Genomic DNA, 17,889 nt, shown 5'->3' on the forward strand with positions numbered 1-17,889 from the left:
GAACTATACTATTGATCTAATTCCACCAATTACCTTAAAAAACAGCACAGAACCTCTGATTCATAAAATCCACAGCTCCCACCTTGGGGCATCAGGGATCAATGAATATATTGCTGATAAGCTTATCCTTATTCCCCCTTCTTCCCCCTCCCCACAACTCCCTATATCAGTGATAGCTAACCTTGGCACTCCAGCTGTGACAAAACTACAAATCCCATCATGACTCTGCCTCCCTGAGTTATGCTTAGAGCTGTAGAGTATTGCAATGCCTCATGGGATTTGTAGTTCCACCACAGCTGGAGTGCCAAGGTTAGCCATCACTACCCTATATAATTTACAAATTCCTGTGGCTCTCTTTTAATTCATGAAAAATCCGTGAATAAATGTATTTTCACGGATACATGGTCCACGTTGTTTATAGCTGTATATTAAGGGGACTCATAGGTATTATTTCATTACTAGTGACTTAGCCTGTTTAAAAATGGGCTAGGTCCATCACCGTTGGCAGCCAGGGGGCCTGGCTGTCCTGCTCCGTCCAAAGGGTGTCCCTACGGCACATGTGCAGTAGCGCAAACACAGGGACACACACACAAAACGCAGAGACAATTATGTAGGATATAGTCCCCGCTAGTATAGGAGACATTACATTTCTTTACTATATTTGAGTTATAAGGTGTGGGCTATTTTATTTTACTTTTAAAGTTTCACGCGCATACTCAGTAATTGTGATTGGGAACAATAGCGGGAGGCGTTGAACAGTCATTTGTGTGATAAGTTTAGTGATCTGGTACAGTGGATCGATAAACAATATAGTAGAACACTTGTACTGATGCTAGCTCTTTGTCTGAGACAGGCCATCGTGTTAGGCAATGAAAATCTAGCCTTTGTACATAGCCTTAGCGACACGCCTTATATTTGCTACAGTTGTGTAATTAAAATCATAAGGCCCAGCTTAGTAAAAAAACTTTTTTTGGGTTAATTTCCTTCAAGTAAAACTTGCTCAGTACTTCCTGTAGAGTGAATTCACACTTTCCCTGGTAAATTATTAATCTATATTGCACAATGGAATATCAGAAGACCCTGGGTCAGCATGGACTGTTGTTCAGTGTATAAATAAAGCCTAAATGATATAAATAAGTTGTTTAGGATCTCTAGCTGTTCTTTGCGAAGCTTGCAGGGTTATTTTTGCTGCTGTTCTATTGATGCCGTCTAACACATTTCAGGCGCAGTGTTTAAGAAAAAGCAATTCTAGCCATAAAATTGATATAGAGAAGCTTGACATCACAGTGTGGTATAGGTCCTGTGCAGAGTCATTCTATATAGCTGCCTTTTTAAAGATAAAGCTGATCTTGTGAAAGGCCATACCTTCCACAAATTATCCCATCTTGGCTTACTTGATGGCCTGTAGCCTTTAGAGATGGCACCCACATTAGCGTGAATGACTCTAAATTTAAAATGTATCTCTGGGACTTTTTTTTTAAAGACCCCTTTGCACAACCAATACTTAAAGGGATACTGTAGGGGGGTCAGGGGAAAATGAGTTGAACTTACCCGGGGCTTCTAACGGTCCCCCGCAGACATCCTGTGTTGCCGCAGCCACTCACCAATGCTCCGGTCCCGCCTCCGGTTCACTTCTGGAATTTCAGACTTTAAAGTCTGAAAACCACTGCGCCTGCATTGCCTTGTCCTCGATCCCGCTTATGTCATCAAGAGCGCACAGCGCAGGCCCAGTATGGTCTGTGTCTGCGCAGTACACTCCTGGTGACATCAGCGGGAGCGAGGACACGGGCGTGCAGGCGCAGTGGTTTTCTGACTTTAAAGTCAGAAATTCCAGAAGTGAACTGGAGGCGGGGCCGGAGCATCGGTGAGTGGCTGCGCCAACACAGGATGTCTGCGGGGGACCATTAGAAGCCCCGGGTAAGTTCAGCTCATTTTCCCCCGACCCCCCTACAGTATCCCTTTAACTCCAATCTGTCCAGAACTGAGAATGGAGCATTGCCGCTCAACTAGTTTCAAATGGATATACATTTATAAATTGTTGACATTGCTAACTTCTTAAATTCCCTGCAATCAACAAATTATGTTTCCTAATTGATTTTCAGTTGATGTTCTCACGTGCATCAATGGAGCGAGGCTCTGGTCTTAACTGATTTTTGTTTGACTCACAGGGTTTATTGATTTTAACAGCTATTGATTAAAAACATGTGTTTTTTTTCTGTATGTTTAGCACACCCACAGACCGATTAGGCAATGATGTAATGTTTATGGAAGCAGTGGAGGACTGTCAGTTCCAGGGCTGTGGAGTCGGTACAAAAATCTTCCAACTCCGACTCCTCAGTTTATGAAACCACGACTCCAACTCCGACTCTGGGTACCCAAAATGGCTCCGACTCCTTAGTGTTATACTTACCAGGGCTGTGGATTTTGTACAAAATCATCCGACTCCTCACTTTATGAAATCTCCAACTCCGACTCCGGGTACCCAAAATTGCGGCTCCAACTCCGACTCCTCAGCCCTGGTCAGTTCACTGATCATGACCATAGGTGTAGACAATAGACAAACAACAAAGACAAACAACATTTATTATGTTTCTCCTGGTGGACTCAAAGCGCCAGAGCTGCAGCCACTAGGACGCACTCTGTAAGCAGTAGCAGTGTTAGGGAGACTTGCCCAAGGTCTCCTACTGAATAGGTTTTCTTACTAGAATTTGCAGTACAAAGCTAGGAGAATGTACCTGGCATATTGCAAAAGGCTATGCTCCCCTTTGTATTGCTTGTGCTATAGACAGATATTCCTTATAAATATTGATTGATATTTTAATGAATGACCAATCAGGATTGCTCTAATTTTTACTAGATTTTCATTTTATTTTAAGTTTTATATTGAATCTAACATTGTATCTACTAAAACAATGCATTGTATATTGAATGTCAGGCCTAAAGGACACTTTAAGTGACAAGGCTATGTAGGCTGCCATTTAGTTCCTTTTAAACAATACCAGTTGCCCGGCATCTTGCTGATGTTTCAATCATCAGTAGTGTCTAAATCACACACCTGAAACAAGCATGCAGCAAATGCAGTCACACTTAAAGGGGAACTGAAGAGAGAGGTATATGGAGGCTGTCATGTTTATTTCCTTTTAGACAATACCAGTTGCCTGGCAGCCCTGCTGATCCTCTGCCTCTAATACTATTAGCCATAGCCCCTGAACAAGCATGCAGCAGATCAGGTGTTTCAGTGGTTCAGACTTATAAGTCTGATCTGACAAGACTAGCTGCATGCTTGTTTCTGGTTTTAATCAGATACTACTGCAGAGAAATAGACCAGCAGGGCTGCCAGGCAACTGGTATTGATTAAAAGGAAATAAACATGACAGCCTCCATATACCTCTCTCTTCAGTTCCCCTTTAAGTAAAATATCTGATCTGCATTTAGTTCAGGATCTATGACTAAATGTATTCGAGACAGAGCATCAGCGGGACAGCCAGGAAATTTTCATTTTTCAAAAGGAAGGAAATATGGCAGCATCCATATCCCGCTCACTTTAGTTGTCCTTTAATTATGGAGGCAGTCAGATCATCCTCACAATTTTTGACACCCCCATTCATGGAAGAAAGGACAATCGCCTCTTTCAACTTTCATACTTTTTATGAAACCAATTAAACTGATCACATTTTTGTCATATGTGAAAACAATTATTTTTTCAACCATATGATGGTTTCATTCACATCTGCTAACCAATTGCTGTCATATCAACCGTTTATAGGTTTTTGCAACAAAACAAGTTTTTAATGTGATGTTTTAATTGCCATACATCATTAACAAATGACATGCAGAAATAAATTAGTACTTATATGTCATCTATCAATAAATGTTTAACTAAGGCACTTATCACATTGTGTATTGTTTCCTCTGTATATGATAATTGCAGAGTAAGATGGTGATGGCATAGACTGATATCTGATTTCACTCTGGAAGAGACTACCCTTTTTTCCACAGTACTGGAATCATGCCTAAAATTCTAATGTGTCAAACTGCAACTGGGGGAAAGAACATCATTTGACTACATCATTGTCCTTACTTAGTGTTAAAAACTGGGACACTACTGTATTTTGGTTGTATTATAGAGGTAAATGCAATCATTTGCCAACTGTAGAAATTGAGATCTGAATCATTCATGTAAAATCAACACTCTTAACACTTTTTTGCATCTTTTACAGAACCAAATATTTCTCTGATTACTTGGTTCCATGCCCAAATAAAATCATACCACGTTAAAGCCTTTTAAGTTTGGGGGCTTTTAAATGTTCCAATAGTTTCTTAAAATTGCGTAAATTAAAATATTTTATTTTCAGTTTGAAAACATTTGAAAAAAAAACATTTCAGACGAAATTAATACTTCTATTTATTTACCACATTTGGAATCTAGAGCTAGGCTTATGATGTATAGTATATGGCAAATCATTAATTACCGTAGGTCTTTTGTACTAGTAGGTATTTCACTAGGTTTCTGCAGACATCTAGGATAATATTTCACTGTATCACTGCAGCAATTAGGTTTTCAATGCTGAATGCAGTACCTAGATTTTGGGAACATTAGTCACATACCACTGCAGCGTTTGGCCCCACTCAGTGCCCATTAGGAGTTGAGAAGTAGCAAATTAAATAGGAATGGTTCATGTGAATTCACTGAAATTTTGAAAGGATGTAACTCAAAAACCACTGAAATACGCTACAATTTGGTATGATTCATTTGGCCATGCTACCAGCAAGATGAGAAAAAAAATGCCCAAAATTTAGAGGGTCAAACTGAAAAGTTATGTGTATTGAAACGAAATGACACATTTTAAGGAGCCCAATTTAATGGTTTTGTTGTTTTTATTAGCATAACTTATAATTATAGTAGTAGCTGTATATTAATTTATGCTTGTCTAATTTTAGGTATGAAACCGTACCATGGTGAATATTCTGGTGAAGAAATTCCAATGCAGATAACGAATACAAACTATCTTCAATCTATTGATACTGAAGACACCAGCAAATGTGAAAATGACCAGAGTAAATTGGAAATGCAAAATCCTCCTTTCGTGAAAACAGAATTTTCTTCTGAGTTAAAAGTACCAGCATACAAATGCAACAAAGATCTTCACAAACCTATCCCGAGCAACAGTTCATCAGTTCCTATGGTACAAAATAGTCTTGAAACAGCTGGCGTGAAAAAACACTTGACGTTAGAGAACATGCATCCAAATGGAGTGGCACTTGACTTGCTTAAAGAACATTCAACACTAGAAACTAGCAGGGTGGGTAAAGAAGGTTTTATTTTATTGGACCTAAGTGATAAGTCCAGCAGAGATGAGTTTTGTAGTAAAGGTGCTATTGAAACACTGAAGGCCGCATTAGTTGTTCATCAATGCCCCTACTGTAGTCATAAAACATTTTACCCTGAAGTTTTGTGGATGCATAAAAGAATTTGGCATAAAGTCAGTTGTAATTCAATGGCTCCTCAATGGGTTCAGCAAAATGGCTTCAAACATCTGAAAAATAATGTTCTGTTTCTAGTTAGAAATGGACGCACTGGTCCTCCTCCAGCACTTGGTGGTAAAGAATGCCAGCCCTTACCTATTGCTAGATTTACACGTACTCAGATGCCTAATGTTTCTTCAGCACCTAAAAGCAGCACTTCATCACTGGGAAATCTTTCAAAAGCTGCTTGTGGATCTCAGGCCCGTGACAGCTCACGTAGTTTTAGTGGAACAAAATCAACAAACTTAAATGCACAGCGACAGCCCAAGGTGGCACATGCTCAGGAGCAATACAGTTCAGTGGTGCAACAGCCAGTGTCAAAGGCAAAGTATGAAACAAGCCCTAAACTGACCCCACCTGGAAGTTATAGTAGGAGTCATGCAACTGCTCAGTCATCTATAGCAAGACAAATTTTGCAGCCTTCTAGTGGTAAACAGTCTGAAAAGTACTCAATGTCACATGGATCACCTAGCTTTGTATCTCCAACTAAACTCTCTTTGGCTGATGCGATTAAAACCAAATTCACATTATCTCAACCACAATTTCCATTTCATAAAACAGAACCACATGTTAAACAAGAGAGCCCTCTAGTGCCTCAAAGGGAATCTCAGGCCAAGACTATAAATGAAGTTGGAGCTGCACCCAACTGTAGTGCTGGATCCAAGGCAAGTCCTGTTTTACAATCTCATTCAAGTGGAACAGGTGGCTCCTCTCCTTTTCAGCCTGTCAAACAAGAGCCAGTATCTGAAGGCCATGAAAAGCGTCTAGACATTCTAAACATCTTCAAGACCTACATTCCAAAGGACCTAGCAACACTGTACCAAAGTTGGGGAGCCAATAACAGTAATTTGGATACTGCAGGTAAATAACCATAATTTTAACTTAAGATGTAATTTTTTTTTCCTATAGAGAATATTTATGGAGAATGTGCAAACTTGCATTTGAGTCATTAAAGCCTATCTAAACTTTAAATATAAAACTTACGTTGTGCCTAGTGGTGAATGTTCTGCACTGCCTTGCTAGTCTCACTGCTCACCCACCTTTTTCCATGGTGTATCGTTGTTTCCTCGCCTCCCACTGGCTGTCACTTTGCTTGGAGTTAGAACTGCGTTGCCAGTCCTAGCTCACATTAACCAATGCTAACTGCTATGCACCTGCATGCTGGGCATATAAGCACCACCTAGCATTATCTTCGCTGGTTTTAGCTCCCATGGACTAATGCTAGATGTTACTTGCGTGCTCAGCATGCATGCACAGGCCCCTAGCAGTAATCTGCGGGAGTTAGCACTGGCTAGAACTAAGTATTGGCAATGTAGAGACAAAAAGGGAGCCCCGATAGTGTAAAATCGATGATATACAGGTTATTATTTGATAGAATGGTATACTCACAAACACAGGTTGCCGAGCTAAGCCACCACTGAATGCACCAAATGGGAATTTTTCCCGTCCCCACTCGGGCTAAGATGTTCCTCTCTGTAGATAGAAAATGGTAGTAACACCCATCTACCGTGTGGATAAAAGATCACTTTGAGAAACAGAGGCGCCAATGAAGTATAAAATAAATTAAAAACCATTTAAAATCGGGGGAAGTTAATGGTGTACTTACCTCCCAACAAAAGAAGACACAATAATGTGTAATATACAAATTACATTTATTTCTTACTCCAAAAGACCCGTGAAATGCGTTGCAGATCTTTTGGAGTAAGAAAGAAATGTAATTAACCCCCCAATTTTAAATTGTTTTAATTTATTTTATACTTCATTGGTGCCTCTGTTCCTCAAAGTAAGTATTGGCAATGTGACCCAACCGTAGTGATAAGTGTTTTTTTTTTGTTTTTTTTTGCAAGGATGATACAAGCAAGCTTCTATGCACTGTCCCTTTCCCCTAGAAAATAGCCAATACAAAGTCTCTTATTTAAAAATAATGGTTTCCAGTGCTGCAGACATTAGATTGCACACATTGCCAGATTCTTTATTTCTAGCTGTATCTTCTACTAGTTTTCAAGATTTGTCTTCTGTACATGAAAATAAAACAAACAAGCAATCTGCAGTTCCCAAATGGAGAGCTGGCATTTGGAAACTGCAGACTTGTTAACAGTTATAAGTCATCTCTTTTCTTTGTTGACACAGCTTTCATGTAAGTGACAAGTATATTTTATTGATGTTACATGTAAAAGAAAATCTAACTCACAGACTCTGCTTTAAACAAAACACGCTGACTGGAAAGTAAATCAAAAGCTGATTAGTTAATCATTTTCAGAAAGGACATGATTGGCAGATTACGATCTGCAGATATCTTGACACTAGCTGATGTTAGTTAAAGAAGCACAGCTGCAGTATGTAACACAGACCCTTTTTTTACTCGTTTTGGTGAGAGATGTGGCAGGTTTAGTTTAAAGGATACCCGAAGTGACATGTGACGTGATGAGATGGACATGTGTATGTACAGTGCCTAGCACACAAATAACTATGCTGTGTTCCTTTTTTTCTTTCTCTGCCTGAAAGAGTTAAATATCAGGTATGTAAGTGGCTGACTCAGTCCTGACTCAGACAGGAAGTGACTACAGTGTGACCCTCACTGATAAGAAATTCCCCCTTTTTTAATCTCTTTCTTGCTCTCAGAAGCCATTTTCTGCAAGGGAAGTGTTTTATAGTTGGAATTTCTTATCAGTGAGGGTCACACTGTAGTCACTTCCTGTCTGAGTCAGGACTGAGTCAGGCACTTACATAACTGATATTTAACTCTTTCAGGCAGAGAAAGCAAAAAAAGGAACACAGCATAGTTATTTGTGTGCTAGGCACTGTACATACACATGTCTATCTAATCATGTCACATCACCTCGGTTATCCTTTAAGTCCATGCTATATTTTGCTTTACATTTTGTAAACTTGGCTATCTTGTCAAGCACCATAGTGATTGCATTTCAGATAACCAGTATACCTGGCTTAAAGACCTGGCCACAATCCACTTTTTAAAAAGAGAAAGCAGTGAGATTTAAAGGTTTTTTTCTACTTTGCAGGATCCCTGTGGTTAATACTCGATTTTTGTTGTGTGGCTGAGTACTGGGTGGACACATTTGTGAATAGGTGTTTGACACCTCTAGACACCTGCATTTTACTGGCATACTATTCATATATTATACTTTACATCAAATTTCAACACCAGGGACATTATCTGTTTCAGTTTTAGGTAGTGTGGTAAGGAAGTTTAATTTGGGTGGGAAGAGGAGGTGGGGTGTAATATTGCCAGTCAGTGTTGTCAGGGAGAATTTTCGTTCACTTGCCACTATTGTGACAGAAACTTTTAAGGGCCTGAGCCCACTCACACAGTTATGTCCGCTTTTTCAGCTACACCGCAAAGGTACAGATGCTGAAAAGCGGACAGAAGCTGACACAACTGCGTTAGTGGCCTCAGGCCCTAAGACTACTTCCAGTGTGAAGTGGACAGTCTGCAATGTAAGGCTCTGTAATTGCCTATAATTTTTTAATGAAAGAAACTCCCCCATCTGTTAGACGCCATGGTCATGTTTCAAAAAGTCTTGTGGCCTCCTTTTCCTCATCGCGGCCTGCCCCAGCTCAACATCCACCAATGAGGCCGTGGCTGTTTAGCTGGGACGGGCTGTGGCAAGCAGGTTATGGCGGCTTTGCCAAGAAAGGGGACGCAGTTTGTCATTAATGAATTATGGGCTATCGGGGAAGTACTTAATGCTACCACCTGCTGATCCTTACAGGAAGAGCAGAGACCTTTACATTGCAGGCTCTCTAGTTTACACTGGAAGCACTCTTTAATAAACCTTTCTAGTATGGAAACATAGCTAAAAAAAGTTTTTATCACTCTGATTTCCCAACAAGGTGGAGGAAACGAATGGGAACTATAAGCAATTATAACTCGAGGCTTGAATCCTCTTCAACACAACCCAAAAACTGAGATGGTTTTCCTGGAGATTAAATTTTAAGGGTTTTGGTTTACTGCTTGACAGGAAATTTGGGTGCCAGAGACCTTGCACCTGCTATTTGTAGCCACATTTTGTATAGTGGGCAACCCAGGTGCCCACTGTTTTAGCCAATATTAGCAAGGGCACCTGTAGGGCCTCCAAAATTCTGCATCATGTGATATTTGGCAGCTGAAAGTGACCTCAGTACGGCACTTTGCAGTAGTGAACACTGGCTGTGTACTGATTGCTCCACTGAATGTTGGATGCAGAGTTAAGAGAGGTCTGTACCTGCTAGAGAACAGTGTTCTAACTGTTCTATAATTAATAGAGCTACATTTTTGTAGGGCTACTATAGTGAACAAAGTAAGCAGTTCAAATCTGACAGGTTTTGGACTAGTCCATTCCTCATGAGGGATTCTCAAGGTTTTCTTTGTTTTCAAAAGCATTTCCTCAACAGCAGTTGCTGATTCTAACTGCCAAAATAGTAAGATACCAACCAGCCTCCTTGCTCGATTGCAAACTATTTTGGCAGTTAGACTTGGCAACTTCCGTTTAGTGAATACTTTAAAAAAAAAAAAGAATAAATTAAATACTAAGAACCCCCATGAGGATTGGACTAGTCCAAAACTTGTCAGATTTGTCCAATTTTAACTGCTTACTTTTTTCGCTGTAGTGGTCCTTTAAATGGTCAGACAGGGACACTTGTTGAGAACACGTATGGTCCCTTTTTTAACTGTTCGTGTAAATGAGCACTGATGGAGCCAGACATGGAAGTTGAGAATTGGTAGGAGTGTTGGATGTGTGAAAACAATATGCAGTGGCTAGTGATATAGGTCAAATAGTCAAAGCCTGAAACTGCATGGTATACTACTTATATAGGATCTATTTTTATTAAAGCTATTGTTTAGGCTTAAAGCATCACCTAATGTAATTTGTACATGACCGCAGATTATTTACATGCAGCAGTTAGGCCCGAAGTTGAATATTTATGGAACTTCTGTGATGGTTTTCATTGTTCCGGGTCATGGTATACCAGAACATAAATAAGGTAGTTCCAGCTGGATGCATTTTTCTGTTCTCTCACTCCTACAAAGTAACCTATTCTGTTTTAAGGAGTGAAGCAGATTCTTAGACATTTTTTAAGTAAAGGTAATCCACTGACTTCAGCCATCAGTCCAGCTAATTGTACAATGTACATTAGTGCAAATGTGGCCATTAACAATTCAATTCCCTGAGCAATCGATTGTCCGTTCGATCGCAATTTCGGAAACGATCGTGTGGGCACACTAATGGAAGGAAAGCTGCTATGCAATTTGATCAGATTGATGGATCGATCCATTATTTGGATTTGTTCCATTAATCTGATCAAATTGCATAGCAGCTTTTTTTTAATTAGTGGGCCCAAACAATCATTTTCAATTGATCTTACGCTTACGATTGATTGGGCAATCAATTGTTCGGAGAATTGTATTGTTAATTGCCACCTTTAAGGATATTGGATTTCAGCCTGGTCACATCATGCTGTCCCAGTTCTGTACCTGCTGATGATACACTTCTGTCTCCACCAGGTTGTAGAAAGTACTAGTCTTCCTAAATCTCCCCCTGAGTGCCACCTGCTGGTGGAATGTTGGTATAGTCACCTATTAGGCATGTAGTAATGAGTGATGCTGGATATACATGAACCCTCGAGGGCTGCATCTAACAGGGAATGTGGTTGTGCACAAAATGCTCTGAAGACATTTGGCTTGCAGTTATTTTAACTCCTGCATTTTAGGGTACACGCGGAAGCACAGGATAATTTACAATTAAAAGAAAAACACATCCAACTGTGAGGAATTGTAATGAATATCAGAATGTGTTGCATGCTTCTGTTACATTGCATTGTATTGTGCTTTCATTATAAGTTATGTGAAACCACCTGTAAGTGATATTACCATTAAAGAGAAGGCTATACATTACAGAAATGTCCACCCAAATTACATCATTTATATTCTAACTGGAAAACCATATGCTTTTATTTTTCTTACCTCTGCAAATTGCATAAAGTAATTTGGTCATTTTGGATTTTTATCAAAGGGCCCCTGTGAAACATTGACCAGGTCTCCCAGTGTGCTGAAACAAGCTGGAAGCACACCGTGTCTTGTTTCCAGGAGAATTTAGTTGAAAGAAGCAAATGATATTCAAATGCAAACATAGAAAACTAAAAGTCAGGAATGTCATTCTTGATCAGCAGCAAAGACAACAGCTAGCCCTTTAAGTCAGATGTTGTAAACTGACCTTTAAAAAAGGAAGGTCTGAGTAGTTTTCCACAAATGCTAATGGCCCAGAAAACATGTTTACTAAAGGCAGGAAAGAGGGATTTAATGCTGCCACTGTCTCAAAACATCCAGAAAGACACTCTCCTTCTCAGATGTCTTTAGTCTGTGCCCCCCAGGTCTAGGGTCAAAGCTGCTCCAGCAGGCAGATAGGTGAGGGCTAAAGGTCTGATCAGTCTGTGATGGCTCCACTCACTCTGCATTTGTCTCCAAGGTACATCAGCCCAGGGGGGACAGCCGGGCTCTGGTTCTACTCATTTTCTATTATCCATGTGACTAGTCTCTGGCACGCTGGAGTCACTTTGATTTGCTTGATACACTGCTTGACAAAGCTGGGTGATGGCTGAAAAGTGGATCCAGCTGCTCTGAAAAGCGCACACCTGACATGCCAGTCCTGGTGCGGACACATCACGGGGAGCGTTTTTTAATTCAATGTAATTTATGCATTCTCTCAGTCCTGTGTGTGCCTGGTTTGTCATCCCCAGCCCAGATGAAGGCTGACAGTTGTCATCTAGGGCCTGAAGGTAGCCTCCTATAATGACACATTAGACATACTAATGATGTTTTCTTCCAGCATAATGTTTTCTTCTCAACTTCTCTCTCTCTCTCTCTCTCTCTCTTTTTTCCCCCTCCTCCTCCTCTTGCCATCAACCGAAGGAATGCTTAGGACACAGGCACGGCAAGGAGATTATGTTTGCATTGAGTGTGGAAAGTGCTTCACCCAGCCAAGCCATTTAAGGACCCACATGAGGTCCCATACAGGTACATCTTCTTCTTATTTGTCTCTCCTCTAGAGTGTCAGAAACTGATCTATTTGCAGGCCTAACCTGTTTAAATATAGCCATTTGTTGCTTTGGCTTCATGTATATACTTGCATTGTCTGTCTTTTTGGAATTTAAAGGGATAACTGTAATGGTTGTGAACCAAAATAATCTGCAGACCTGTGATGGACTTTAATTAGATAAGTCCAATTTAAGCAGGGAATTTGCAATGACAGCAAAAGACATCTCAATCTTGTCTAAGTGCGAATTAGCTTCCAGCAGCAACCGAAGGGTTAAAACCATCTGTTAAGACGTATTGGCTTGTATGTTCCTGCCGGTGATTTAGCAGAAGCTTCTCTTTTTTGATGGGAAAGGTTAACAAAAGACTGCAATAATGATGAATAAACATGCAAGTGATTCATTTTGCCACAAGCACACCAATATCAAGCTTCTCATTTCTGCATATCATTAACCCCTGTTTTATATGATCATCTCCATCCTCACCTAATGCCATTTTGCTTTATGGGAAAATGCCCTCTCTAGCCTGGACAGTGATATATGAAAGATAATTAACACAGCCATTTAATATCTGTTTAGACCTAGACCAATTTAGTGGTTGCTCTTATTACACTGTGAGCTAGGTAAAGATGAAATGTGCTATGAGCAGACTATGACAGCTCTAGACTAGTGGGCTTTGGTGCAGAAGTGTGAATGATGCATACATAAGCCACTCTAATGCGAAATGACAGAGGCCAAATGGTAAGTAATGCAAGTAGAGGGTCCCTTTACACACACACAGATAATTAATGTTGTCAGTGATTGCTTTCTTCAGCACCAAAATCTGAATTAAAAAGGGCAGTGGCCTTAGGCTGCCATTAGCACACACTCTCACTGAAAGTGTTACAGTAAATTGGTATGTACTGGCCACAGGCAACTAGCTGGTATCTTTTTTTATTTATTTATTTTCTCCTCCCTTCCCTATTTAATATGGTTAAACTGTGATGGTCTCAATGATGTACACAGACTAACACAAGCTTCAATGCTCCTCTGTTTAACAAGACCCCTTGTTCCCACAGTGGTATTTGAGTCTAATGGACTCCGAGGTACTGAAGTTCACACCACCTCCGCAGATGCCCCAAAACAAGTATGTTGTCAATGAAATTGAGTGTTTGGTTTTTCTGATTGCTGGGGAGAAAAGTTGCACATCAGTACTCCTCAGTAAAGCACCGACCTTTTATCTTTGCCAAGATGATCACTTGCATATTGACCGCCTAAGTGAATACTCAGCCTCTATGATAACTGGAACTAATGACCAATCAGGCATAAATTAATAATCAATCTAGAAATTCTCTATTTGAATGCAGAATCTATATTTTTATAAAACGAGGAACCAGTCTGTGTTTTCCTGAAGAGTATGCATCCGGTGTTTATACATGAACTCTGTAGAGCAAAGCCTTTCCCCTGACTTTGCAGCTTCTGTGGACTGTGTGGTGGTGTGCTTTCCTATTCTTGTTGTCCACTGTCTTCTATCTGAACAGACTCCCTTTTCACTTTCTTCTGACTTCCAGTCTAATGCTTCCTGTACAAGAATGTGAACAGTCTTTTTAGTTAAAAGAAATGTACCTGAAGCCATAGAAGTCCACAGTGGCAAAACCTCGATGTTTAGTTTTAAAACCTGCCATGCAAAAGAAAGCACAAGCAAATGTTTTGCAAAATGCTTGGTGTTATTTTTTTTCTTCTATCAAATAGAAATGATATAATATAAAGAATATGAACAGTTACGTTAGGCAATCAGCTAAAATATTTGAGCGTTCTATACCTCCCTCCGCCTCCCCCCTCGCCACACTATAACATTAAATATCTCCTGGCATAGATTCAAGCATGTCATTGTTCATGTGTGCTGGCGTAGAATAATATCTTGCTCCAATTAAAGTTTGATGAGATTTAACAATACATGATTGACTGACTGCCTTATTGTACTTTACTTGCCACTTTTGAACAGTAAGATACATTCAGTCATGCTACAGATGCGTCTGATAGACATAACACGACAGGATAGTAACAGTATGATTCACTCAGATCACATCTTCCATTTGTGCCATGAAATTCCTATAAGTCACTATCCGCAATCCATATTATTAATTGTAGCTCTTACAAAGCTATTATTTTTGATTATTCTAAAAAAAAAAATCCCACACACTTTTATAAAATTACTGTGGTAGATGTATAGCAAGCTTTAGATTATATTACATAATTCTTTACTAGTGGTGACTTGGCAGAGTTGCATTTATAATAGTTTGAAGGTCCCACACATTTTGCATGTTCTGGTTAACGTTATTATATTATTTTGTCAAACCCATACACCAGAGAAAGCGTGAACAATTTTTTTCTTTAGATTTATGTTATGAATGCTAAATATTATTTTGCCATTTTCCTCCAAAACTTCCACTCACAAGCATGATTTTTTCAATTTGTAGCTGTTTTCTTATCTCTCTGTTATCTATCATCTTTCCATACTAATGCAGATCTATATTATTACAGGTCAAGGATATTTTTTTCATGGTAGCTTGGAATTTAGTTTTAAGAAACGTAGAATGTTTTAAAACTACAGAACATTAGACAAGAATTTTGAAGAGGATTGTCCTCTTTAGTCGTGTTCACTCTAGTTTTGGAAGTGCTTGGTGACTCTGTGAAGAGTGGGCTTGTAGGTGCACTCACATGAATGACGTCTTTTAGGGACTTTCATTCATGTTACGTCTTTGCATCGCCGTTTGCTTCTCTACAGCAGCTACATATTCTGCTACTTGCCACTTACTGCGTAGGCCCTGATCCCTTTTCCATAGAACACATACCCTTTTACAGACATGTTTTGGTGGATGCAGATGTGGAGGTAGTTTCAGATTTTTCTTACATGTTACAAATATTAAGGCGCTGTAGTTGCTAGTCTAATTTCCAAAAAATACAAAACATTTTCCCTGTTCTGAACCACATTTACTCTTTCCAAATTAAATCTATATAAAATTAGATCACTTGCTCATCTTGGGTCCAAAAAATTATTAAGGAAAACCTGTAATTTTAAAGAAAAAGTTAGATACTTGCCTAAATAGAGGCTTTCCCATGTGTTCTTCGACCCCACTGCTGCTGACCAGGACCCTCTTCTAGATCACGGCCATGTTCTTCCTCAGTGTACAAGCGTTTCTACTTTGTGCTGCGGTGCAGGCTCTTACATGGAGGGAAGCATGGCCATGAGAACATATCCCACAAGCTCTTGTTGGATGTGTTCAGAGGGACACTGCGCAGCAACAGTGGGTTTGTGGATGGACTGGGAAGCCTCTAGACCAGAGCTCCCCAAACATGTCCTCAAGGCCCACCAACAGTACATGTTTTGCAGAAAACCGCAAACAGTCACAGGTGGGGTAATTAGTGTCTCAGTAATTAGTAATTAATGGGTAATTAGCTCATTAACCACCTCTGTAGATTTCCACAAATAGTGTTTGTGGACTTTGAGGACATGGTTGGAGAACACTGCTGTAGACTATCCCAAGGTTTTCCGCTTCTTAGAGAATCATCTCAATGTTTTTTAAGTTACAGGTTTGCTTTGAGCTAGTAAAGTATGCTCCAGTGTTAAGCTAAATACTCACTACCCATTAGAGGAATATGAATCCAGCGGGGTCCCCCTGACAACGAGCGTTTCACGATCCATCTTCAGTCTGGCGGTTACTCACGACACTATACAACGGGCGCGAATGGGAAGTCAATCGATCACGGTACTTTGCGCAGAGTTGTTGGGGATTTTAATTATCTGATCTGCTGTGATGGTCATTATTCCTGTACTTCGCTAAACGACAGTCGTGTGATCGCTCTCCTTTACCCATGTGCCGAGATCACGGAAATGATCACTTGACGCTCAACAAATCACCGGTCTACAGAAAAATCGTTGGGTGTAGTGGGTACGGCCTTTAGTCATAGAGCAGATCTGCCTATATCAAACTAACAAATGTACTTCAGTGGTGCCTTTAATGACTAATCGTAGATAGTTTTCTTGCAAACTTTCAATATTTCCTTTTCAGCATGCTACAGAACTGCTCTGGAACCATACAAATTTGTGACAAAGTTGTTGTTTTTTTTTACACTTTTGTAGGGTTTACTGTACTTTTGTGTGGTTCAGATCCAGTTAAGTGTTGTGCCTGCAAAAGTAACTTAACATTTTTAAGACTTGCAAGAAAACAATATACAGTCATTCATTACAGGTACTATATTATCTAAATCCATTTTTGCTGGATTGATGTAGACAAAATAGATTGAGAGATACCAGTCTTCGGTTAGTTTGCAAGATGTTTACTATTTAGATTTTTCTTTCTCTGATTATTTTTCTATTAAATTCGGGATTGTTAGGGCAAGCCTATGCTGTTGTCCTTCTCTTCAGACTTCCAGTCTACATTTTTATTAATACTATTCTTGTGATGTTTTCACATACATCCTTCACAGTAGTCATGCATACATTTGGACAACTAGTATTGTCCATATCTGTCAGGACCTAGTAACTAGAGTGAATAACTAGGATGGCTGTTTTAGGCACTAATGAACGTAGTTACAGCTAAGCAATATGTACTCTTACTATGGGATGGGGAGGAGGGAGGACTGTGCGGTGCACAATGGAGTGGCTTCCATTGGGAGGGGCAAGGAAAGAGACATGTCAGTACTGCTTAAAGCAGATCTGAGATGAAAAACTAACTATATCAACTAATTTGTCTATATATCTTATCTAAAGTTTAGATAGTTTACACAGTAAATCTAGCTGCAAACAGCTTCAACAATATATGATTAAATAATGAGAGCAGCCATATTTTGCTTGTCATCATTACACAGGCAAGCTGCTCTGCATCTCCTCCCCTTAGCCTGCGAAAACTCCACTCCCCTCTCCGCCCCCTCGCCTCTGAAATCTCGTGCATGCTTTAGCAAAAGCCTCCTCCTCCCCAGGCTGAGCCCCAATGAGCACTTGCAGTATAGGACTCAGAATGCCTATGAGCTAGGCGTGGATACATTCATTTACATGCAATTAGGTAATAAATAAATAAAAAAGAATTTGGGGGAAGAATGCCTAATAAACTATGTAAGAGGCAGAAAAAGGAAGGCAGCAAAAATGTATCTCGGACCCACTTTAAAAGGGAACTGAAGTAAGAGGTATATGGAGGCTGCCATATTTATTTCCTTTTAATCAATACCAGTTGCCTGCCAGCCCTGCTGATCCTCTGCCTCTTATACTATTAGCCATAGCCCCTGAACAAGCATGCAGCAGATCAGGTGTTTCAGACTTTAAAGTCAGATCTGACAAGACTAGCTGCATGCTTG

General features: G+C 39.9%; 1 protein-coding gene across 4 annotated transcripts in view; it reads left to right on the forward strand.

The window, feature by feature from the left end:
* ZNF516 (zinc finger protein 516) overlaps window positions 1–17,889 on the forward strand; it is a 145,700-nt gene that overhangs the window by 115,041 nt on the left and 12,770 nt on the right. For 3 of the 4 annotated variants that reach the window (XM_068237065.1, XM_068237063.1, XM_068237064.1), the window contains exons 4-5: window positions 4,942–6,387; window positions 12,434–12,538. In XM_068237065.1, the coding sequence (XP_068093166.1) occupies window positions 4,942–6,387; window positions 12,434–12,538 (1,551 nt within the window). Of the gene's footprint in view, window positions 1–4,941; window positions 6,388–12,433; window positions 12,539–13,613; window positions 13,682–17,889 lie in introns of all 4 variants that reach the window. The other variant, XM_068237066.1, reaches the window with a different exon arrangement.

This window comes from Hyperolius riggenbachi, chromosome 5 (genome assembly GCF_040937935.1).
Source record: "Hyperolius riggenbachi isolate aHypRig1 chromosome 5, aHypRig1.pri, whole genome shotgun sequence".
Taxonomy (NCBI): Eukaryota; Metazoa; Chordata; class Amphibia; order Anura; family Hyperoliidae; genus Hyperolius; species Hyperolius riggenbachi.